Source organism: Nannospalax galili, unplaced genomic scaffold (assembly GCF_000622305.1).
Source record: "Nannospalax galili isolate Female #2095 unplaced genomic scaffold, S.galili_v1.0 scaffold538, whole genome shotgun sequence".
Taxonomy (NCBI): domain Eukaryota; kingdom Metazoa; phylum Chordata; class Mammalia; order Rodentia; family Spalacidae; genus Nannospalax; species Nannospalax galili.
Window position 1 is genome coordinate 2001669 of NW_008343842.1, and position 26403 is coordinate 2028071.

Consider the following 26403-nt stretch of genomic DNA (forward strand, 5'->3'; position numbering starts at 1 on the left):
TTAAAGGTCCAGGGCCAGGGGCTGGTGAGATGGCTCAGTAGCAGGTTAAAGGCCTACCAGCAAGTCTGATGACCTGAGTTTGACCCTGGGACCCATACAGTGGGAGGAGAGAATGGCTCCCAACCAACTGTCCTCTGACCTCCACACGCATGCTGTGGCCTGCACATACCCCCATAAATAAATAAATGTACTAATCCATGTTTTAAAAAAGATCCAGCACTACAGATTCCTGTGGTAGGAGTTTGAGACAGAGAAATGAGCCAGGGCCCCATGGAAAAAAGCCTCTGGGGTTATGACACACATCAGTCAAAAGAAGTCAAAGGCCTCACCGGGGACAAAGAAGGGATCTTTATTGTCTCTTAACAGAGTCCTGCCCTATCCCATGCAGCGGTACCCGCCTCTGCTGTCACTGGGTCCTCCGAGTTCTCCTTTCCTCTCCTCTCAACCCAGTGACACTGTCCCTGCCTGACTGTCCTGGTGACCACAACTCCCAGACCTGGTACTTTTGGAGAGTGACTATCACCTCAGATCTCTGTGAAGAACTGAGGGAAGTCAGAAACCATGGCTAGAACAGGAGGACAGGCCAAGAATCAGACGGCCTCTACAACATGCAGATGCTCAGCTCCCCCGGCCAGCTGAGACCAGACTGAAGCAGGCAAGGACTCCCAAAGAGATCGAGAGAAACCACTAAATGGCTTCGGAGATGGTTATCTAGGGTAGGAAAGACATAAGGAACCTAGAGACACAGTGAAGGCTATTTCCAGCCCTTCTCCTGGAGTCAGGTCTACCTTCTGCTACAAGGAGAGCTGGGCAGCACCTGTGCTGACAGCGGAACACTGCGAGCCAGCCTCTGCTCCGCTAGACTTACTACGCGTACACCCTCTGTGTAGAGGGAGTATGGGCGCCATGTCTTGCTACACAACTCCACTGGGAGTCCTTGTGAACTCTGTCCTCTGTTGCACTATGCCTCCTTGAAAATGTAACCCAAGCTAGACCCATCATGCTCCAGAAAAATCTTAAGAATTCCCATCTCTGAGTTTCCTTGCTTAGCTGTGGCCTGTGTCTCTCTGGTGCCTTCATTAAAAAACCTCCCCTGGGGGCTGGGGCTATTCCTCAGGGTGGAACACTGGCCTAGCCAGTGGGACACTGAGGTCTGATCCCCAAAACCACAAAAACAAAACAACACCTGTCCTTCGCGTCAGTCTTTTGGAAGAACTTACAAGGCATCTTCTACTCCAAAGTAGAAAGCCTTTGTGATAGACAAATCCTGGGTGACTGGCTTTAACATGGCCAAGTACACAGAAGCCGGCTGTTCAAGTCAGGAGAGCAATATTAATGCCTCCTGATGGGCAATACAGATGCACCTAGAAAGGTGCCAGACAGATGCAAAATGAAGACAAGAAGTCAGGCTGCCAGGAGAACACAGGCTCTGCACTCCAGGAAAAGCCTTTGATAGCCCTGCCCTACAGGGTGGACAGGATAAACCTGAAGGGTTTCTCACACCTACTTCCCAGGCTAGTGAGGCAGGTTTGACTCACCACAGACAATGCTCAAGGATCTGCCAGGTCTCCAAGCCTTTCACTATTGGGGGCGGGGGGGGGGGATGCTGGGCCTCATTCTGCTTAAAAGGACAGCCCAGTGTACAAAAAGATGATACAGGGAAAATTGGAGAGGACATGAATCAGGTGTGAGTTTCCACCTTTCTACCCAGGTTCCACAAGTAGGAGATGCTTGTTAAACTGAAAGAGAGCTAGCATGCACAAGCAAAAGGCCAGATGTCAAGGCTGCAAGGTAAGGAGAAGGGAGACCCAGCTGACCTTCAAAACTGAATGGGAGGCAGGAGAGGAGTGAAGTTTCAACTTCCCTCAGGCTGGATCTTACAGGTGACAGTGTCACCCGAGAATCTTTCCTTTGCTACTGGGAGTCACAAGGGATCCCAGCAGGGGAGACATCTATGCTTCATTGGAATTAAGAATATTATCTGAAGAAGCTATTTTTACCACCAGCTCTCTCTGGATTTAATTTCAAAAGAATTTAAAGCAAGTTCTAAAATATACTTGTATACCTGCTTTCACTGTGGCATAGCCACAACAGCCAAAAGGAAGAAGTAACTCATGTGTTCATCAACATGTGATTGGATCAACAATATGTGTGACATTCACACAGCAGAATATTATTCAGCTTTTAAAAATGAAGAAGGCTAGAGTGAGGGCACAGCAGGTAAGAGCACTGGCTGCTCTTCTAGAGGACCCGGGTTCAGTTCCAACACCCACATGACAGCTAACAACCATCCATAACTCCAGTTCCAGGGGATCTGATGCCCTCTTCTGACTTCTGTAGGCATTACACAACACAGGTGCACTTACATACATGCAGGCAAAACACCCATGCACATAAAATAAAAATAATAAAATATAAAAAAAGAAGGGATTTCTCACACATGCTACATCGTGAATGAACACTGACCTCACTCAGCTAAGGGAATTGAACCAGACACAAAAGGACAAATACCGTCAAATTTCACTATCTAGAGTGGTCACATCCAAAGACACAAAAGCAGAATGATGGTAGCTAGGGAGGGGGAGACTATTATTTAAGGGGTACATTTAAGTTTGGGAGGATGAAAAAGATCTAGAGACAGATGGAGGTGACGATCAAAGAAAAATTAAATGTACTTAATGCCATTAAGTTACATACTATTAATCATACAGTATTCATAAAAAGGGAGAAAATGGAAAAAAATTTATGCTATGTGTATTTTGCTGCAATATAAGAAAAAAAAAAAATCACTCCTTCCAGCTTGATGAAGCTCAGGAACAGGAGGTCTAAGACACAGACTCTTCACTGCTTCCAGGTGGCCTCAAGCTTCTGGCACATTCTTCACCCCTCAAACTGCTACTTGATGCCCAGGCTTGTTATGAAGAACAGGTAAGAATGCCTGAGAAAGTGCTCTGCCCCAAAGCACCACCCACAGACACCAGGTACCAAATTGATGCCATGGCCGAGAGAGGGACCAGAGAACATTCAGGAATCTGCTCACCTCCTGAACAAGAGGCTGCTGGAACAGGGGAATGAGAGGGTTCGTCCTTGGAATGTCGATGTGAATCTGAAAAACAGCCACAACCAAAAACATAAATGTCAGAGGGTTTGTGTAAGTCACCAGATGCAAAACAGTGAGAGGCAGTCTAACTTTAAAAGAACTGACTCGCACAGAGAAAAGTCCAGCCACGCCACCAAGGCAGAGTACATCTCCATGACTGCCACAGCTCGCATCTGAGGAAACCCCCAAACAAGCCACTCACAGCACACAGCAGCAGCTTCTTGCCCGCAGCATCCCGCTATTTTCCCCATTTCTCTGTCAGATTCATTCTGGGCTGGTGCCTGTTTACCAGGTTTGATCAAGTGTACCCTCTTTCAGATCTTGCCCATAATTCCTAGGAGCCAGGTGTGGTGGTGCATACCTGTATTCCTAGCACTCAGGAAGCTAAGGCTGAGGATCAAGGCTACCCTGGGCTTATAGTTAAATTTGAGGTCAGCCTGGGAAACATAGTGAAATCCTGTCTTGAAAAACACTAGGGAGGCAGAGGCAGGAGGATTTCTGTGAGATTGAGATCAACCTAGTCTACACCATGAGTCCCAGGCCTGCTGGAGCTACAAGGAGACCCTGTCTCAAAAAGACCAAAAAAAGGGCTGGAGAGATGGCTCAGCAGTTAAGAACACTGACTGTTCTTGCAGAAGACCTGGGTTCAAATTCCAGCACCCACATGGCAGCTAACAACTGTCCATAACTCAAGTTCCAGGGAATCCAACAGTCTCTTCTGTCCTCCTCGGGCATTGCATGACACGGGTGCACTAACCTACATGCAGGCAATACACGCATACACATAAAATAAAAATAATAAATAAAATATTAAAAAAAAAAAGGACCAAAAAAAAAAACCCCAAAAATCAAAAACTAAAAGAAGCTGAGTGTGGTGGCACATGCCAGTAATCCTAGTACTTGGGAGACAGAGGCAGAAGGATCACCACAAGTTTGAGGCCAGCCTGGGCTACATAATGAGACCCTGTCTAAAACCAAAACATAGCCAGGCGTGGTGGCGCACGCCTTTAATCCTAGCACTCAGGAGGCAGAGGCAGGCGGATCTCTGTGAGTTCGAGGCCATCCTGGTCTACATAGTGAGTTCCAGAGCTACAGGGAGACTCTGTCTCAAAAAGACCAAAATAAATAAATAAATAAATAAACAAAAATAAATTGAAAAAACAAAACAAAACATAATGAAACAAAACAAAAAACACCCACAACAAAGCAAAAAGGAGCTCCAAGGACACTGACAAAAATGTGTGGGGACAGGGAGCAAGGAGAGGACTTGCTGACCAAGTCATGACACATGTACGATGCAAGGAGGGGTCAGGATGGCCAGCCTCAGTAACCAGAGCCGAAAGATCTCACAGCTGCCTCCAATGAGGTCACTGCAGTTGGTTTCAACTCAGGGCCTTCCCAATACCCAGTCTAACCTCCTAAAAAGTGTCCACAGCAAACAGGCCACTTCAGTTCTGGGAGACAGTCACAGCAGTTGTTGACACCTTTTGCCATCCCTGACTGATCACGTCTGAGCTTTCTGCTTTTCCTCCATGTTCTGTAGCCCTTACTCCTCACAGAATGTCCTGTGGTCCAGCAGCACCTGTATTGCTAGGGACCTTACAGAAGTGCAGGCCCTCACCCGAGTCCCACATTTGCTTACAATCCGAGGCGCTCTGTGTGTGTGTGTGTGTGGGTGTGTGCGTGTTGATTTATACACACATCAAAGCTGAGACGCTTTGTCATTGACCAGGCTAAAAAACCTACTTATTTAAACCAGATATGGTGGCACACACCTGCAACCCCAGCAATCGGAAGACAGGGGCAGAGGGATCACTGCAAGTTCAAGGCCAGCTTGGGCTACAAGAGTTTCAATCCTGAGTTACAGAATGAGACTCTCTCAAAAACAAAACAATACAGGGCTAGAGACATGGCTCAGAGGTTAAGGGCACTGGTTGTTCTTGCAGAAGATCCGAGTTTGAATCCCAGCACCCACATGGCAGCTAACAACCATCCATAACCCCAGTTCCAGGGGCTCCAACACCCTCTTCTGTCCTCCGTAGGCATTGCATGACATAGGTGCACTTGCATACATGCACACAATATAGGTATATACATAAAAATAAAACAAAAAAAAACAAAAACAAACATACAAACAAGCAAAATGCAAAGCATACAAGCAAAGTTCTATCTACTTAAAATGGCCCAAGTCAGAGCTGTTGAAGAAGAGGGGAGTCCGTGAATAAATGAGGTGTCTAACTGCACCCCAGCCTGAAGACTTGGCAGACGCTACCAAGAGGCTCCAGGAGCACCACAGGGATGCCCAGCTGCAGAACAGACCAAGCAGAGGCCGCACCTGTCTGTAGGTGTCCTGGTGATGCTCCTCATTCCGAGAGTCATAATACTGCTGGATGAAGCCAAAGTACTCCTCCCGCTTCCGCTGCAGGGTCAGCTTCCGCCTCTCAGTGTTTGCTGGTAGATAGCCCTAAAGACATCATTGCCCGTCAGAGGGGGACAGGCATCAGAGGGGGTGCTTTCACCTCGGCCTAGCAATGGACTGGAAACTGTCAAAGAGACAGCAGGAAGACCACCAGGGGGACAGAGTCGGTGCCTTTTGGTTCAGGCCACCCAGGGCTTGCCCTCTCCTCAGCCAGGGGATGTGTGTGGGCAGAGGCTGCAAGGCTTATTTACTGCTTCGGTCCTGTACTGTTCTCAGAACTTGCACTGCTGCTGAATAGGGAAGGGGATGTCAGTGGGAGGACTGGACCTGAGTCCCAGTCTCCAAGGGCCACATATCTGGGAATCAGAAGCATCTGGCAACTTCTGTGGCACATCCCAGCAGTGGGCCGAGGAACTTGGTAATGATGACACATTCTGTCCAGCGTCTTTTGGTGCCATGGGCTCAGCAAGCTGGAGTCTGACAGAGCAGTCACAAGGCCCAGAACAGCCCTTCCTCGCTGAAACTGCAGGCCAACTTCTGCTCTCATCCCTGGTCTAGATCCCACTCTCCTTACATCTCCTGTCTGATAGGTAAAATAGGCCATGGATGAATCCGGTTGATCAGGAGAAAGCACCAGGACATGGATAAAACTCCATTGGAATAGAGTTTATTAGTAAAGGAACACATGGGATAGATTCCCTTCTGGGCAGGGAAAATGTCTGCCCCAGGTTTGTGAGCTGGGGTCTTTTTATACAGGGCGACTTCTGCTTCCTGCAGAAGCCTGCTGTGTTGGCCAAACAGTGGAGAAAAGTCTGCTTCTCTTGACTTAAAAGACCAGGGTGCTTATCAACTCGGTTCCCTTTTCTCAGGGGCTCGTGAGGTCCCTGAGGCCCTGTTGGTGAGGGGGCAGGGCTATCTGAACCTTAACACTGTCCCCTTTTGGCTCACATCACTCTGAACAGCATTCAAACTTACTAGACATGGCAAAGGCACGAATTACATGGCTGTAAGACAAAGGATGAGGGGCAGTGAAGAAGAGACCTTTCTTCTCAAATGTGTTTATGCAGTGCATTCCACAGGCTGGGCCTGGAGAGCAAGCAGGTTTGGGGCTGTTTCACTGGGGTTTTCACACAGCACCTGGCACTGTGGTAGCCAGCAGGCCCTTGAAAATCCTCACTAGATGAACAGCTTTTACAGGCGATGGCTGGCACGATGCTTAGAGCCTGGTGAGAGGCTTCTGAGAGGCCCCTGTACCGACCCTTCGTGGCTGGGAAGTGGGTTTCAAAACATTCACAGGAAGTGTCCATGCTTGCTTAAAGCCAGTGCTGGGAACCCCCCATGTTGCCATACTCCTCCCCTACACTGTTAAGAGAGTGACTCTGACCAGAGAAGCGGGCTCCTGGTCTTCTCCACGGTGGGTACAGGAATACACCCATCTACAAGTGTGGGAATAGACTCTCAAGGATGTTTGTGTCTCTTTGGGCACAGGTACAGCTGCGCCAGCCATTGGGACTAGAGAAGTCTATGGCATAGGACCAACATGCCCAGACCAACCTCAGAAGACTGAGAGGGCTGTATGAGGCCCACATGTCTCTACACAGTGGGCAGAACTCACCGACAGGAGTCTCCAGGTTACTGGTCGAACCTCCCTGGGAACCCCTGGCCAGCTACACTTCCTCAGCTCATCTGCAAACAGAAAACAGCCTGGTTGGATTAGCTTCTCCCACATGGCCCAAAACAAACCTCAGCCAGATGCCTCCTACTACCATTACCACCACCACCACCACCACCACCATCTGCTGCCATGGACAAGCACAGGAAAAGCCTCAAACCACAGCCCCAAGCAGCAGGCCGCAAGGGCACGTACAGCAGCCACCAGCTTAGAGACAAAAGGGAGAAAGAGGCTGTGGGCGGAGACCCATGTGAGGACTTCTGTGAGAACCCCTGAGTCAGCAGGCACCAGAGCTGGAAGAGTAGTCCAGGCTCCAGACACCAGCCCCACCTACTCTGTAACAGCAGGCATCTATCTGCCTTAATACCTGTGTGTCACTGCAATGGTGTCAGACCGGGAGATGCTAGAAAGTAAAAGAAGGAAGAATAAAGAGCAATGGCTTCCAGTCTGAGAATCCCAGTCACCAGGGGCTCCTATCTTCCTGGGCCCTGAGGAACTCACCTAAGTCAGTGTTGTGGCTGGAGAGAAGCTGACGGAATTTTTCCAGGCGGGTTTTCTCCCGGACTGTCATTGGAGGTGCTCCAGAAGCATTCTGGTCCGAGATGCGGGCGACAAGGGGGATGATGGGCCGGAGAGGGAGTGACTGCTGTTTGTGGAGTGGATTCCTCAGGCACGTGTCACCTGAGGCAATTTGAGAAAGAGGGAGGACTGTGTGTGAAGAGCTGGGCCCGTGGTGCTGCCTGAGACTCCAGGCCAGCTCCGCTACCACCCAGAGCAAGGACCAGCCAACTCCAGAGGCTGCAGCAACTCTGACAATGTGCGTGGCCATGCCAAGGAAAATGGACTGCTTTCTACCCCAACCTGGATCTCTCCTCAGTGCCTCAAAGTGGGTATGGCAGTCACACAGCCTACGGCAGCGCTCTCCGTCCCTCCCTGCACCCAGGGCACGTGAGATGTGAGTGAGCACACTGCTGCCCTCCACAGCCAGGCCCTAGTTGCCCCAGGACCAACAGCACGGGCACAGCTCTGGTCTGTACTTGGCCCATAGGAGCCCTGTCTGCAGGCGGTCCCACCCTGAGTCTCCAAAAGTCTTCTGTGCCCAATTCCCACCCAAATGAAGCGGCTTTGAATTCTGCCGTGTTGTGACTGAAGCAACAGATGATCTAAATCCACTGCAGGTGACAGGGATACAGTGTGAGACAGATGCTCATCCAGTGCTGGCTATGGATAAGGCATCGTGCTGGCCATTTTGGCATGATCTCTCATGCAATCCTTTGCAACATCAGGTCAGAATTTATAACTACATTACAGCCTGGGGAGGTTAAATAACTTGGGGAGTGGAGATGACACCTTAGCCATGTCTGACTCCACAAAAAAACCTCTTTTCAATGACTGTCCTCTCCTAACTGCCTCATATTCTTAACTTATCTGGGCCTTAAAAAGTAGGAGTCACAGCACACATTAAACAGTGACAATGAATCAACCAACACCACCAGGAAGTTTACAGCAACACCTGCCACACGGCACTTGGCCAGGACGCTTACTGTGACCACTGGGGCCTAGAAAATGCAGACCACACGCAGCAAAGCTAAGACAGCTGGGCATCTCCAACATCAGCTGTTTACAGACAGATGCACAGAGGGAACCGCCACAGGGGAATATGCGGGGAGCCGGCTCCATGGGCAGCTTGCAGGATCATGGCAAGGGCCTTCCTGTCTCTGGAAGCCACCAACACAGCTTTAGTCACCTGCTCAATCAACACCAAATGCCTGTCTGGGACTGGCACTGTGGGTTCAAGCCGGGACCACTCAGTGCAGGCAAACGACCATGGGATGACTGTTAGGACTCGACAGCTGAACTGCACAGCCTCCTGCGTTGTCTAAATCTGTGAGAGGAGTTCTCTTAGACCACGAGTCAGGACACAGTCTGGGGCACTTACAATCTTCTCCGTCTGTATCCATGACCAGAGATACTTTAATATAACTAGGATGAAGGCTCATCCCTGACCAGCCCAGAGGAACTGACTTCCACAAAACCCTTCAGGGCAACATTAAGCACAGCAATGAACACTTAAATATGCACACAGAAAGTCCCTGGGCTTGCAAAATCACCATCACCCCCCACCATCACTGAGGCCAATCTCCTGAGAGGAGACAGAGCAAGCCGCTTCGCCCAGCACACAGCCTGGGTGGCCATAAGGAGACTGGCCTGGTCCTTTAGAACATGCTCTGCTCCACAGAACCAAGAAAAGACCACTTGAGGCCAATGGCTATTCCCCGGTGCCAACCATTTGTGATTCAGCCCTGACACCTTTATATACATCTAGTCAGGGTTTGTAAACCTGACCAGACTCAGAGCAAAGTGAAGCAACCAAACCATAAAAGTTGTGGATCCAGCCCAGGAAAGGAGGAAGAGGCAATGCTTGGGTGCTGGAAAGAGAAGATCCAGTGGGAGGGCAGGGACTAGCCTGTGACCTACTGATGATGTCATACCTCAGGTTTGAGCCTGTTCTTTGTAGCCTCCCACAGAAGACCTGAGTGAGGCCCTGACGAGCTGCACTCTACTGAAAGGCCAAGGTCATGGAGGGCCAGATGGACTTACTGGAGTTTCTGGACAGCTGGGCATCACTGCTGGACTTGATGACCTTGTAGTTGGCGGGGACATCTGATGTGGTAGACTGGGAACGTTCGGGTTTTACCCTCAGCTTGCTGTGGTTTTCCAGGACCTGGGCTGCAGTTGCCAAAGCAACTTTTGAGTTCAGAGTTTGGAAAGAAGGTGAGGAAAAGTCCTCTTCCTCATCATCACCAATGTCCCAAGCGTCACTGGTATTCCGGGCAAACTCGTGAAAACTGGAGGCCTTCTTGCTCTTTAGAGGGACTGAGTTGACTTTGGACCGTTCTTTGATGAAGCTTCGAGAAAGAAGATGGCATTACCAAGCAGCAGTGTGGCACATGTGGCCAAGATACTGATTCTATAACAAACTACCCCAGCACACACACTGCATACCGTCTTCAAACAAAGCCCCCAAGGGCTCCCTGCTCATGTGGGTGCATCCTATACAGACAGAACCAAGGTCACCAGGTCTCCAAGAGGAGACGTGAGGGAGCCATATCCAGGCCAAGGTATAAAAGAACAGGTGGCTGTTCCACGGCCCCTCCTGGTCATGGTGACCAGCAAGTGGTAGGACCTCCCTCTGCCTGGGTCACTGAGTGACTATGTGGAGCACAGCCTCCACCCTCACCCCACCCCATTCTGGACACACACACGAGCCAGAAATAAACCTTGATTGTACAATCCACTGGGTTTCAGAGACAATTTGCTAGGCCTACAGGACATACGCAGGCAGCAGAGGAGGAACCAGCTTCAGGCTGTCCACATACAGTGAGTCTCAAAATGAAAACCTCCCTTTTTTCACCCTTTTAACATCTCTGCCAGCCTAGAGGGCAAAGTCTAAGCTTGGTGCTACTCTGAGGAGAAGGGGAGGGGGGGGGAGAGAGAGAGACAGAGACAGAGACAGAGAGAGAAAGAGACAGAGACAGAGACAGACAGACAGACAGACAGACTGACTGACTTTTAGATCAGCATATTTGCAAGTCCCAAGATCTGGTTTAGAATTTAATGATTGTTTTAGTTTTTACTGTATTTGTTTATTTATTTATTTGAATTTTGGAAATAAGGTCTCAAATAGCTCAGCTACAGCTGTGACCGGAAAGTGAGGCCTGCCAGACTTCAGGTTCAGTTCAGAAAACAATCCATTTAGGATCCTGTCACACCATCAAGTGGCTGATGGGGCTGCTCAGCAATAATACCAGTTTTATTTGAGCTATAAAAATGATTGCAGGCAACATTACCACTAATGGTAATAATTTAGCAGACTGGAATCTGTATATACAGACAGAAGATGACTTAGTGTGCTTGTGTGGTTCAAAAAATTAAAGACCTGATGCAGAGGATTAACCTCGAAGTAATAATGATGGTCTGGAGTCGAGCAGAGAAAGCCATAAAACCATCTCGACAAAGGTACTAGAACAAGGGCAATAAATGTTTTACAGCAACACTCTGGAATTGTAAAACAGTCTGTGCTCAGGGTGCCATGTTGGGGACTACTAACCAAGCCAGCACATCTGTGAGAAAGGGAAGCCACTAATCAGAGCCAATTTGGTTCCTCCTGATTTGCAAAGCCAAGTGATGTCTACTGACAGACTGACCCAACTCTAACCAGAGTCAGGGAAAGGATCTAAGACTTTACCTTATAGACACTAAGAAGAAAGAGGCTGTGGCTCTGGGCTTGGTGGTGCACACCTTTAATCCCAGCGCTCAGGAGATCTCTGTAAGACTTAGGTCAGCCTGGTCTACACAGTGAGTTCTGGGCCAGCTGGGACTACAGGGAGACCCCGTCTCAAGTATCCAAACATAAAATGGGGTATACTGCCTAAAGATGAGTACACAGGTAGATTTCTATGCTAACCACATGGCTGTCTGTAAGAGCAAGTATAGGACAGTGGCTCTTTTAACAGTCATCCTGACTGTTAAAGCTTGTGACTATAAACAAGGGAATATTCAACCGAGATGCTTTAAGTGGCAAAGGCCACTGGGTGGCTGTTTCTACAGTCTCTACCTTTTGCCTCAGGGTTACAGTTAGCTGTCACAGCTCCCAATGTCTGACCCCACCATCACCTCCAAAAGCTGTGAGTGGGTGTTTGGCTACAAAAGAAGTTTCCTTCCTTCGAAGACTTTATTCTCTCCTCAAAAAGAACTTCCAGGGCTGGCACCAACTCAGCAGTTAAGGGCACTGGCTGTTTTTGCAGAAAACCCGGGTTCAAACTCTAGCACCCAAATGACAACTGACAACCATCCATAACTCCAGTTCCAGAGGATCCAGCAGCCTCTTCTGTCCTCTGCAGGCATAGCACGACACAGGTGCACTTACATGCAGGCAATACATGCATAGACATAAAATAAAAATAATAAATAAAAATTCTTTTTAAAAAAAGAACTTCATGCCAGGCATAGTGGTGCACGCCTTTAGTCCTAGCACTCTGGAGGCAGAGGAAGGTGGATCTCTCTGAGTTCAAGGCCAGCTGCGGCTACAGGGAGACCCTGTCTCAAAAAAAAGAAAAAAAGAAAAAATGTAAAAAAGAACTGGGGCTGGAGAGATGGCTCAGCAGCTAAGAGCATGAACTGTTCCTCCAGAGGACCCAAGTTCAATCCCTAGCACCCCCATAACCACTTATAATTCCAGCTCCATTGTATTTGAAGCCTCTGGCCTCCACAGCCATCTGCACTCATGTGCACATACCAATATACATGCACACATGCATACACATAACTTAAAATTTTTTTTAAATGAGTTTCTATGGAGCTGGAGAAATGGCTCAGTGGTTAAGAGTGTTTAACTGCTTTTGCACAGGGCACAAGTTTGGTTCCCAGTACCCGTGACTGACAGCTCACAACCAACTATAACTCCAGCTCCAGGGGATGTGACAAGCTCTTCTGGCTTCCATGGGCACCTATTTGCATGCCCTCGAGCAAGCACACACCTAAAAATCAAATAAAAATCGCCCAGCATGGTGGCGCATACCTTTAATCCCAGCACTTGGGAGGCAGAGGCAGGCAGATCTCTGTGAGACGGAGGTCAGCCTGGTCTACATAGCAAGTTCTAGACCACCTGGGGCTACAGGGAGACCCTGTCTCAAAATGACCACAAAGCAGGGCTAGAGATATGGCTCAGAGGTTAAGAGCACTGGCTGGTCTTCCAGAGGACCCAGGTTCGATTCCCAGCACCCACATGGAAGCTAACAACTGTCCTTAGTAACTCCAGTTCCAGGGGATCCAACACCTTCTCCTGAAGGTGGGCACTGTATAACACCGGTGCACTTACACACATGTATATATACTCATATACATAAAATAAAAATAATAAATAAAATATTTTAAATAAAAAGAAAAAAAGACCACAAAATAAATAAATAAATAATTTTTTTAAATCCTTTTTTTTTAAGTTTCCAAGGGCTGGAGAGATGGCTCAGCGGCTAAGCTCTGGCTGCTCTTGCAGTAGACTGGGGCTTGGTTCCTAGCACCCACATGGCAGCTAACAACTGTATGTAACTCCAGTTCCAAAGGATTCGAGACCCCTTTTTCTGGCCTCCTCAGATATCAGGCCCTCATTCTGTGCACTTACATACATCCAGGCAAAACACTCATACACACAAAATAAAAATACATAAAAAAAAAAAATTTGTTTAGAAGTTCCCATAAACGCTCCCTCAGGAGACAAGCTCCCCTTGCACCAGTGGCTGGGGTTACAAAGGACTACAATGCATATCTTAAATGCTAATACCTTCCCTAAGAGCATGGCCACTTACTCGATATCTGATAAAATAGGGCTCTTGTGCAAGACGTGGGAGTAGGAAAGCAAGACAATCAGGCAGGCTAGACACTGCCCACCACACAGGCCAGCACACCAGAGCTCACAACACAGAATCTACTCTGCATGACGATAATGCCACACAAATGTCACAGAAAACATGCTCCTCTTTTTTCTTTAATATTTTTTATTTATTATTTTTATTTTATGTGTATGCATGTATCACCTGCATGTAGGTAAGTGCACTTGTGTCATGCAATGCCAGGGGAGGACAGAAGAGACCGTACAATCCCCTGGAATTGGAGTTACGGACAGCTGTTAGCTGCCATTTGGGTGCTGGGATTCGAACCCAGGTCTTCTGAAAGAACAACCAGTGTTCTTAACTGTTGAGCCCATTGCTCCAGCCCCAAAACATGTTCCCCTTAAGAGCTAAAAGGGGGCTGGGAGGTAGTTGGGTGGTTGAGTGCTAGCCTGGCACATGCAGGAGCAGAGGATGGGAGGGAGGGAAGGGAAGGAGGAAGGGAAGCTAAAAGCCTAGCATATAGGTGATGTGTGCCTATAATCTCACCTTTTGGAAGATTGAGGCAGGAGAAAGGAGAATTTAGAATCAACCTGGACTACACAGCAAGACCCTGTCTCAAAAAAAAAATCTCAAAAAACTAAAAATTCCACTCCTTTCAGGCTAGAGAGATGGCTCAGTGGTTAAGAGCACTGACAGTTCTTGCAGAGGACCCAGGTTTGATTCCCAGCACCCACATGGCGGCTACGAAACATGCTTAACTCCAGTTCCAGGGGAATCCAACGGCCCTCTTCTGACCTCCACAGCATTGCACAACACTGGTGCACTCACATACATGAAGGCAATATACTCATACACATGAAAAAATAATAAAATATTTAAAAAACAACTTTTTAAGTCCCTTCATCCTGTGACTGTTTCTCAGGGTCTGCTACCTGGGTCTCAAAAACCATCCCTGAGCCAAACATGGTGGCCAAGCCTTTGATCCCAGCACTCAGGAGGCAGAGGCAGGTAGATCTCTGTGAGATCGAGGCCAGTCTCATCTACATAGTGAGTTCCAGGCCAGTCGGGGCTACAGGGACCCTGTCTCACATGGTGTGAGGGTGAGGCTGACCCATGTTCAGAAGCACTGAGCCCCTAAGACCAAAGCATCTGCCAGAACATGGGGAGAGGCCATCAATTACCTGGTGTCAAGGACAACATTTAATCAAAACCACCTTGTGAGGGGATGAGGAGATAGCTCTGTGGGCAAGAGCCTTGCTGTGCAAGTATGGGGACCTGACTTCAGATCTCCGGTGCTTACGTAAAGCCAGGTGCACTGTAACCCAGTGCTGGGGGTGTGGAAACAAGAAGATCTCTGGGGCTTGCTGTCTGCCGGTCTAGTTGAAAACCAGAGAACTCCAGGTTCAGTGAGAGACCCTGTCTCAAAGGCTAAGTCAGAAAGTGACACAGCAGCACACCTCCTCTGACCTCCATGCATGCACATGGGCACACGCACTTGCACACACATGTACACACACATGCACATACATGCAAAAGGATCTTTTGCAAAGAACAGAGAATCCAGCAGCAAATTCTATGTGTCTTAGCCACCAGGGTAGGAAAACAAAATCGCCTGTGCAAATTAATTTCCTGTTACTAACAGACCCCTTGGACATAGGGGATTGCTTAGCTCCTGGTCCAAAGAGGCCAGAGGAGAAGGTAGAAAAGGCTAGGTCGGAAACCAGCAAATGACTGAGACCAACAGGTGGTAGAAGGAGATATGTGAAGGAAACATGGCTTGACTTACTTTTTGGTGAGTCGAGGGTCCAGGGGAGGGTGCTGGGCTCCATACACCGGCTGAATGCTAAAAGACAAAAGAGGAAGAAGCGAGTTCAGTCAGGAGCTAAAAAGGCAGGCTAAGAGCCAGATATGCCACAGAACTGGATGGGAAGTAGGCGACTTACTTCTAAGAACCACCACACCCAAACCATTCCAAAAGGACTGGCCTAGACTTAAAAACAGCCGTTGATCTTGATCATATGTCATGGTCGGTCGTGTGTGTGCCCCCCCCAAAAGAGTGGCTTTAACATTCTTGCATCAGGAGAAGGCAGCATGGGAGCAGTGAGGTGGTTCAGTGGGAAAAGCGCACTGCCAAGCAATCCTGATAATCACCCTGAGTTCAGATCCCAGGAACCCACATTTAAAAACAAAAAAGAGTCAGACATGGCGGTGCAATTGTAATCCCTGCACTCTTACAGTGAGATGGAAGGAAGAGATAAGAGAATTGCCTGGAAGGTCACAGGCCACCCATACACACACACACACAAAGTAAAGTGGCATGGAAAGATAGTAAGCTTTCGAGTCAGCAAGAGCAGAGTTCCAGTGCCAGTTCCACTATCCAACATGCCAGTGAGTTTAGCGGGGTTACTTACAGGATGACTGACTCCAAGGCAGCAGCACTCCTGAAAAGCCCACCCAGCATGGGCGACGACTCAGGAGCGCTGCCACCCCGGAGCTCCCTGAACAACTTGCAAGCACTGAAGACAACTCCCTTTTTCCAACAACTGCTTACTGCTTTGAGAACCCTGGGCCCTGGGAACCCTGCAGCCAACTTATTACCTTCTTCAGCCTTGAAATTTTGTTGTTGGTTTCAATATTTTTTTTTAATGTGTATGAGCGTATTGCCTGCATGTATGTAAGTGCATCCATGTTGTGCAATGCCTGCAGAGGTCAGAAGACGGTGTTGAGTCCCCAGGAACTGGAGTTACAGATGGTTGTTAGCTGCCATGCGGGTGCTAGGAACTGAACCCAGGTCTCCTGCAAGAGCAGCCAGTACTCTTAACCTCTGAGCCATTTCTCCAGCCCCTAGCCTTCCCGAGTCCTATGAGCCTCCATCTTCCCTCCAGGAGCCAATGTTTCAATTTGGAGGACAGAGCCACATAGCAGCCTCTATGAAATCTATGCATTTAAGAGATTTAAAAATCTCTTCCTAGTAAACTCAAACTCTGCTAAAAACAGCAACTGGCCATATCCAGGTGGAAAGAAATATACCTTAAGACCCAGTATTTTCACCCCCAAATGCATATCTTAAGGGTATTGTACAAACGTGGATCAAGAGGTAAATATAAAACTATTCAAAACACTGTGGTTCTTCTGAACCCCAAACTAGAAATAACTCGAATGTCCCTCTGTAGTGACTAGACAAACAGTGGTATATGGAATACTGTACACCACTGCCAAGGTGAAATGAGTCTGCAAGCAACAGCATGAATGGATTTAGAAATGGTGACAAGACAAAGAATCAGAAAGTTAAACACTGTTGTTCTGCCGCATTTAGATAGACGTCAAACCCAGTTTCTTTTAGGGACAGTGCACAGCAGTAACATTATAAGGAAGGTAAGGAACCATCGACAGAAAAGGAAGTGATTCTCTGTGCAGGAAAAGGAACTGGGGGAGCAAACAAACACGGGCTCTGGGAGCTCACTTCTGTTGACTCTGTCTGTCCATTCTTCATCATGTCATCACCTCACAGATTTGTCCTCTTGCAGAGGACCAGGATTCAGTTCCCAGCACCCACATGGCAGCCAACAACTATTAGAAACTCCAGTTCCAGGGGATCCAAAACCTTCTTCTGGCCTCCATGGGCACTGCACATACTTGGTGTAATTACACATATGCAGGGAAAACTCATACACATAAAACAAAATAAATAATAAATATTTTTAAGTGACCTGAGGTGTAAGAGAGATGGCTCAATGACTAAGAGCACATACTGCTTTTCCAAAGGACCTAAGTTTGATTCCCAGCAACCATGGTGGGTGGCTGGTAAACACCTGCAACTCTAGCTCCAGGGATCTGATGCCCTCTTCTGGCCTCTCTAGGCACTGCACTGCACATGGCCAGACACAGACACACTAATAAAAAATAAAAATAAGTCTTTTTTTAAAAGTGACCTAGGGGCTGGAATGATGGCTCAGCGGTTAAGAGCACTGGCTGTCCTTTCAGAGAACTCAGGTTTGATTCCAAGCACACATATGACAGCTAACAACCATCTGTAACTCCCGTTCCAGGGGATCTGATGCCCTCTTTGGACCTCCATGGGCACTGTACCACATGGGTGCACTTACATACATGAAGGCAATACACTTATACACATAACATAAAAGTAATAAATAAAGAAATAAAAAAGTAACCTAGCTGGGGGTAGTGGTACATGCCTTTAATCCTAGCACTTGGGAGGCAGAAACAGGCAGATCACCACGAGTTCAAGGCCAGCCTGATCTACATAGTGAGTTTCAGGCTAGCTAGGGCTACAGGAGACCCTGCCTCAAAAAAATAAAAATAAAGAATGGTCTGAGGCCAGCCAGATAGCTTGGCAGGCAAAGGTGCTTGCCACACAAGCCTGGCACCCTGAGTTCAATCCCCAGAACTCACATAAAGGTGGAAGGAGAAAACCAACTCCCCAGAGTTGTTCTCGGACCCCCACAATGTGTAGCATGCCCCCCCATCATATACACACACAATAATAATAATTATCAGAGTGACCTAAAGGTCACTTGAGGATGTAGCAGTGAGCTCAAGGCCTAGGCTACACAGCAAAATCCTGTCTTACAGAAGTAAAGGAGGAAAGGAAGGGAGAAGAATTATAAGTATAAAGTTATAAGTACAGGGGCCAACTAGATGGCTCAGAGGGTAAAGGCTTGCCATTAAGCCTGAAGGCCTGAGTTCAAGCCTGGGGACCCTCATGGTAGAAGGAGAAAACCAATTCCTATAAGTTGTCCTCTGACCTTCTCATATGTGTTGTGACATGTACACACCCACACATACACACACACACAAAATAAATAAACGTAATTTTAAAAGAGTTACAAGTATAATCACTAGAATAAATAAAATTCCTAAATTATCAGAATACATACATGTATGGCCCCCAACCAGGCACAGTCCACTCCATGTAAAGGTTTGGGGTTTTTTAGTCTTTTCACAGGTGCACTTACATGCATACAAGCAAAACACTCATATACATAAAAAAAAAATTTAAAAAGGCAAGATTGAAAAGAAACTAAGACCAAATATGTTAATTATTCCAATAAATATAAATGACCTGAGATTTTTTTTTCTTTCTGTCCTTTTGACACAGGGTCTCCCTGTAGCCACAGCTGGCCGAGAAATCGCTATGTAGACCAGGCTGTCTTTGATCTACCTGCCTCTGCCTCCCAAGTGCTGGGATTAAAGGTGAGTATCACCTCAACCAGCCTGAACTGATTTTTAAAAGGAAAAAAGGTCTTCATCAATGGGGAACTAGTTAAATAAATTACAGTGCACCTTAAAGGCACAAGGCAGTTCTATCTCCACTGACATAAACACACACATTAACTGAAAAAGATGGGGTTATGTGTACAGTGACTTCATTTTTTTGTAAAAACACTTAAAATGTGTTCATATGCTTATCTGTGAGGTCGGTGTTTCACAGGGGACATCTGAGACACCAGGAGCAGCACTTTGGAAAAGGAACTTGAAGACTAAAGGCAGGGCCCCTAAGGCCGTGCTCCCTGCAAACCCCGTACCGACTCGAGGTAGTAAGCTTGCACAAGTATCACCTTTGTCAAAAAAGCAATCCTGAGCAGTTGAAGGCCCACAGAGGCTGCTGTGTCAAAGGCCCTTTAGCACACTTGGCAGTGGGTGGCGAGGTCTGAGGGTAGATCCACACATTAGAACTCAACCCAGCACACTGCCAAAGAACTTTGGCTTGCTTCCTCCCTCCCATTTTTATAATTTAATCCTTACCCAATGTTTAGAAAAACAAAACAAGTTTACCAAGTATTTTTGTTTCACATGCCAAAGGCAATGCTGAAAATGCTTTCAAATAGAAATGCCAGCTGTGGGCTGGAGAGACGGCTCAGTGGTTAGAGTTTGCTGGTCCAGCGGAGAACCAGAGCTCAGTGTCCAGCATCACCCATGTTTGGTGACTCAGAGCCTCCTCTAACTCCAGCTCCAGGGGATCTGACACATGCATACACACATGCACAAACAAATAATAACATAACAATTTTTAACAAGCAGAGTTGGTCATTTCCACGCTGACCCCTGTTAGGAGTTGAGAGGGAATCTTTCACGTAGGTCCTGGCTAGGCTCTTTTTAGCTTGAGAATGGACACTCCCTAAGCCTCTCTGGAAGATGATTAAATCACTTGTAAACCCACCATCCCATAAGCTGCTACAGAAACACAAACTCTGGAAAGCAAACTATTTTACTTGAACATGTTCAAAACATCTCCTTAACAGGGAAAAGGACAGAAAAAGTAAGAGAAATCAGAGTGAAGGCAAAGTGTGGCTCATAGACAGAGGGGTAGGGAAGCTTAGACAAAACAAAAATTTAACCACCACCAAAGAAACCCTCAAAGGGGCCACTGATATGCATTATAACTGTCACAAACGCTCTGCGATGCATGCACTTGAACTCTTCAAGTCCAAAACCCTCTTCTTAGTAAAACATTAAATGATAAACTCCTCACCAGGCCAGTTAGGTTAGTTGATTGGATAGAAAAACAAGAGCAGACTCTCAGATCCTCTACAGAAAGAGTCACCACGTGTCAGTAACCCATGCAGAGAAAAGGCAGACCAAATTGTACAGGCTTAAGGCCAGAGGCCATCAATTACCTAGGGAGAGAATCTGACACTCACAGGAGACTATTTTTTAAAGACATCGGCTGATGTGCTGGTTCAGCCACAAAGGCCAAGATGAATGATGGGCCCCATCAGCAGACGCACTGGAGCCCAAACTGAATCTGTTGCCATGTTCTTGAACTAGACTGTGATGTAGCTGAACCTGGGAACACTTTGTATAATAAATCAGTTTATTGAACCTCAACAGAGACAGGTGAGCAGTTAGAAGAGACAATGATGATCACAGCGGCCAGGCGAACGTAAAGGCACTACATTTGCTGACTTTAAAATTCACCTGCCAGCTTGTGCAAACCCAGCTCTTCCCAACCCCAGACTGAATGCTGCTCACATCTGCTCACATGACGTGTAACACACATCTGTAATTCCAGCACTCAGGAAGCTGAGGCAGGAGGACAAACCATGAGTCTGAAGCTAGCCTGGGCTACATAGAGAGCACCAGGCCTCTATGAGATAGAAATTCTATCTCAAAAAAGGAAATTATTTTTGTTCTATGTATAAAAGCCTTTCACTGACATTTTCAAGCAAAAACAAAGTACGCAAATAACATCCATAAAGCAACCACTCTGACTTCACCTTAACACTGGTCATATTTCTTTAAGACTATAAAGCAGACAAGTGTGGTGATGTTTACCTTTAATCCTGCACCTGGGAGGCAGAGGCAGGTGGATCTCTGTGAAACTGAGGCCAGCCTGGTCTATAACACGGCAGCTAACAGCTGTATGTAACTACAGTTCCAGGGGATCCGATGGCCTCTTCTGTCCTCCACGGGCATTGCACGACACAGGTGCACTTACACACGTGCAGGCAATACATGCATACACATAAAATAAAAATAATAAATTTTTTAAAGACTTAAATTTTTTTTAATGTGTTATGAATGGACTGCATGTGTGTAGATGCACCCATGTCATTCAATGCCTGTGGCGGTCAGAAGAGGGTATCAGATCCCCTGGAGCTGGAGTTGTGAATGGTTGTTAGCTGCCATCTGGGTGCTGGGAACCAAGCCCGGGTCCTCTGTCAAGAGCAGCCAGTGCTCTTAACTGCTGAGCCATCTCACTAGCCCCAAGACTTTTAATTTTTTTATTTTTCTTTTATGTGTATTGGTGTTTTGCTTGCATGTATGTAAGTACACCATGTGTATGCAATGCCCTCTGAGGCCAGAAGAGAGTGATAGATCCCCTGGAACTGGAGTTATAGATGGCTGTTACCCACCATGTAGGTGTTGGGAACCAAACCTGGGTCCTCTGCAAGAGCAGCCAGTGCTCTTACCCACTAAACTATCTCTCCAGCTCAAAATAAGCTTTTTTTTCTTTTTTTTTTTTTTTGGCTTTTTCAGACAAGGTCTCCCTGTAGCCCCAGCTGGAGCGTGCTATGTACACCAGGCTGGCCTGGAACTCACAGAGATCCACCTGCCTCTGCCTCAGAGTGCTGGGATTAAAGACGTGTACCACAACCAGCAAATAAAACTTTTTTTAAAAGGTGGGTAGCTCCTAAGAAACAGCATCCAAGGTTGGTATCTGACCTCCACATGGACACATATGTATACCTGCTTGAGTATACACACACACAGAGAACACAAAGTGTTAGCGAGACCATCCCTGTCTTTCCTGCAGCCCCTTCCCATCCCCCTTCCCCAAAAGCCAGCCACTCTTCTGAAGTGCAGGAAATCTTTTCTGTCCATTTTCAAACTTCCCCTTTACCAATTTCTTTTTTCTTTCTTTCTTTCTTTCTTTCTTTCTTTCTTTCTTTCTTTCTTTCTTTCTTTCTTTCTTTCTTCTCTTTCCTTTTTTCTTTTTTTTGTCTTTTTGAGACAGGGTCTCCCTGTAGCCTCAGCTGGCCTGGAACTCACAGTTCTTTTTATTTGTCGTTATTGTGTGAATGCAGGTTTATGTATAAGATAGTGCATGGGTAGACACCAGAGGACAACTTTGGAGAGTCACTTCTCTCCTTCCACAGGGGGTTCTGGGATTGAACTCAGGGCATCGGGCTTCTGTGGCAAGCACCTTTACAGGCTGAACCCTTTTGCCAGACCTTTTTTTTTTTTAAGGCAGGGTCTCCTGTGGCTCCAACTGACCTAAAACTCACTATGTAGATCAGGCTGGCCTTGATCTCACAGAGATATGGCTACCTCTGCCTCCCGAGTGCTAGGATATGTATGCCACCAGCTGGGCTTCTTAATATATTCTTATTCTTGACTGACACAGTTGTGCATATTTATGGGCTACACTGTGACAACTCATACATGTATACAATGTATATACAGTTTTTCTTGTGAGGCTGGGGCTCAAGGGCCTCAGCGCCCAGAGGCAAGCAAGCACTCTAGCACCCAGTCCAGCAGGACCACTCCACACCCACTATTTCACTTAACCACGTGTTTCCACCCAGCTCCACTTCTAAGGTTTTCTCATTACAAATGTGACATATGCTTAGTGGAAAACCCGGAAAGTTGGGCTGCTCATTTCTCAGCAGGGGAGGTACCAGTGCCAAGCAGATTTTCAGCTTCTAGAAAGCTTCGGTCTTTGCAGTTCCCCGGTTGCCTGGCAGAGTGCGGCACATACCAGTAGGCACTTAAGGATCCTTAGTGGATGAGGATCAAGACTCTACAAGACCCAGGCTCCTCTTAAGATGAAAACCAGGGACTCACCTGCTGCAGCCCCAAGTCACGTTGCACACTGCCCGCTGCACATGCTCCTGAGACACAGACAGCACACGGCCAGCATGTCTTTGCATTCCCATAGAAACAAAACCCCCAGAAAGCACCGCCAGAGGTGTTCTATCCAGCTGCAACAGCAGGAAAACCTTGGTCAGAAGAATCAACAGGTGTCTGGCACTGACGCAGGAGCTGAGCAAACTGGACTGGAACTGTCCGGTTTAAATGCCAAACATGCTGGCAACAGACTGCATTCACACTTGCACTCTGTGGAAATCTTCCAGACCCGCTGTTACAATGATCATTTACTATCTTCCAGTCACTTATGTTATCAGTAAAAACATTTCCAAACCAAGAATAGGACGTAATGGACCTGCCCAGACAAGAGGGAATAATAAGACACTCTGCTATGGGATTTGTAAATGCTATGAAAGATGACCAAATCGCAGGCAGGCGGGGGGTGGGGGGATATTTTAGTTAAAAAATATATGGGTGACTAAGTGATTCAAGATGGGTCACTTTCTCAACTGTTTCTTTTCAGGGCTGGAGACAGAGATGCTGACCAGACTATATCTCCAGACCCTTGGCTTTTCTTTTTCTGTCTTTTTGAGACAGGGTCTCCCTGTAGCCCCAGCTGTCCTGGAACTCACGATGTAGACCAGGCTGGCCTCAAACTCACAAGATTTGCCTGCCTCTGCCTCCCAAGTGGGATTGAAGGCGTGCGCCAACACGCCCAGCTGCCCCTCAACCTTTTTTTCTCTCTCTCCCCTTCCCTCCTTCCTTTTTTTGTCTTATGTGGTCTAGACTGGTCTTGAATTCCTGATTCCCCTGCCTCCACCTCCCAAATGCTAGGATTACAAGGACAGGGGGGCGGGGGGGCATCACCTCAATTTCCTTTAATACTAACAATGACTTCACTTTTTTTTGACACAGGGTCTCATGTAGCCCAGGCTGGTCTCCAACCCCATATGTAGCCAAGAATGACCCTGAAATTTCTGCTCCTCCTGCATCTACCTCCTCAGTCCTGGGATGACAGGCATGACCCACCACACTTGGTTTTATGCAGTTCTGGGACTGAACTCAGAGCTCCACTGTGCATGTTAGACAAGCACTCTACCAACTGAGCTACGTCCCCAGGCCTCCTTGACTTTAATAGCAAGCATTTTGCTAGAAAAGTGAAGCCCTTCCCAACAGGGAAGGTGGGTTGGAAGCAGGCTCATGCTGCTGCTCCTATACGCTTTGTGGCAGCGTCCACAACCCTGGACTGCAGGAGTGCTGCGGTGACAGCCAAGGGGAGGGAGAAGCAGTGGCAGAGAGAGCACTGGAGCAGAAGTCCGCCCTGCAGCCTGGGCCGAGTGGCCTCCCCTCCCTGGCTTCACTTTCCTCGTCCACAGAGGTCTCAGTTTCACTCTACAGATTCGCCATACTCAGTGCGGGCTACTTTCAAAAGGGCAACACAGAAAAGCCCACCTTCTGCACCTCCACCCACTCCTCTGCATCAATCACACCCAGGAGCTGATGAGTGTAAACCAACGCTCAGCTTCAGAACTGGCCTGGCCCTCAGAGCTCACTTAATCCAAACCTCTCATTCCATAGAAAAAGAAATCAATTATGGGGGAGTTTAGTATTTTGCTGTAAAACTTGGCTTTTAAAAATTATATTCTGCCAGCCGGGCTTGGTGGCGCATGCTTGTAATCCCAGCACTCGGGAGGCAGAGGCAGGAGGATCTCTGTGAGGTCAAGGCCAGCCTGGTTTACATAGTGAATTCTAGGTCAGCTGGGCCTAAAGGGAGACCTTGTCTCAAAAAAAAAAAAAAAATTTACATTCTGTGTGTGTCTGTCCTACACACGTGTATGGAGGTCAGAGGACAACTTGAGGGTCCTTCCACCATGTGGGTTCTGGGGTTTGAACTCAGGTCTTCAGGCTTGGCAGCAAGTGTCCTTACCTACTGAGGCATCTCACTTGGCTTTTTCTCTGAAGATATACCACCACCACTACCAAGTCAATATTTGGGAGTGACACCTCCTCTTCCTCCTCCCCTAGTCTCTAAATTTATTGATATGCAAAGTCACAATGGTCTAACCTCAACCACCCTTGTCTTTTCCACTGACCCTGCCCTGTCTCAGCCATGGCTGCCTCACTCAACTGTGAATATCATGGCCTCCTTAGCCAGCCTCCCACATTCGTCCTCACTGAGCCTGAGGGTGGGGCTGCAGGGCCTGGCAGTGTGCAGTGTGTGTGGGAAGAGTGGCCTTCCTGACACTGCGTGGACAAGGCCAGTGAGGCAGAGCAAGGAAGGAGCGAGGGGATGAAGGGGGGCGGGTGGCTTATGTCCTAGAGGCACTGGGGGTCTGGTTCCCAGCCACTCCCTCAGGCAGCCAGCATGGGTTGGTTTCTTCTGGTGCTAGAGACCACCCCAAGGTCTCAGGCAAGCTCTCTACCACTGAGTTACACCCCAGCCCTCTTTTTACTTTTTATTTTGAGAAAAGGCCTCACTAAATTGCCCAATTTGGCTCTGAACTCACTCTGCAACCCCAGCTAGCCTTGAACTTGCAATCTTCCTGCCTCAGTATCCCAAGCAGCTAGGATTTCAGGCCTGCCACCAGGGCTACCCAGCTATAGTACTTTTATAATGGTGAATTTGAAGGTGGGCACCATGGCACATTACTATAATCCCAGCACTTGGGGAATGAAGGCAGGAGGACCACAAATTCAAGGCCAGCCTCTGTTGCAGAGCAAGTTTGTGTCTAGCCTGGGCTATATGAGACTCTCTCAAAAACTAACTTAAAATATCCATCAACAGGTGAATGGATAATGAAAATATACATAGAGACAATGGAATATTATTCAGCTGTAAAGAAAAATGAAATCATGAAATTAGCAGGAAAATGAATGGATCTAGAAAGAATAAATTGAGGAGACCCAAAATCAGAGACAAAAACCTCATGTTCTCCCTCATACGTGGATCCCAGCTTGTAATGTATACATGTATATATGTAAACCAGGGTAAGTGTGGGTAAAGTCTAAAAATCTAGAAAGGAAATCAAGAGAGGGTAACATTAGGTAATGAGGAAGGACAGAGGGTGAGCAAATGAACTGTGGCCATGAAAGAGGAAAGGAATCTTGCGATGAAGGAGAATGGGGGGCTGGGGGAGGCAGGGTAATGGGGAGATGGGCGGTGAGCCACGAAAACCCTCTCTGCTAGAAATGTGATAATATTTAACACATTATCTGCTGATTTAAACGATAACTTTTTAAGGGGGTGTGGTGGCACATGCTTTTAATCCCAGCACTCGTGAGGCAAAGGCATGAAGATCTCTGTGAATTCAAGGTCAGCCTGGTTCTACATGTCGAGTTCCAGGCCAGCTGGGGCTACAGGGAGATCCTGCCTCAAAAAGACCAAAAATAAATAAATAAAAAATAAATTTAAAAAAATATTTTATTTATTTATTTATTATTTTATGTGAAGCCAAATTCCACAATACAATAGTAAGATCATACATCATGA

The 26403-nt window shown here is 47.4% G+C and overlaps 1 protein-coding gene across 3 annotated transcripts in view; it reads right to left on the reverse strand.

Annotated features, from left to right (window-relative positions):
• Positions 1-26403, reverse strand: part of Tbc1d22b (TBC1 domain family member 22B) — an 81928-nt gene that overhangs the window by 48082 nt on the left and 7443 nt on the right. For all 3 annotated transcript variants that reach the window (XM_008840056.2, XM_029566948.1, XM_008840055.3), the window contains exons 2-7: positions 15367-15423; positions 9793-10100; positions 7693-7872; positions 7135-7205; positions 5436-5564; positions 3041-3106 (exon numbers count right to left, since the gene is read on the reverse strand). In XM_008840056.2, the coding sequence (XP_008838278.1) occupies positions 3041-3106; positions 5436-5564; positions 7135-7205; positions 7693-7872; positions 9793-10100; positions 15367-15423 (811 nt within the window). The remainder of the gene's footprint in view (positions 1-3040; positions 3107-5435; positions 5565-7134; positions 7206-7692; positions 7873-9792; positions 10101-15366; positions 15424-26403) is intronic.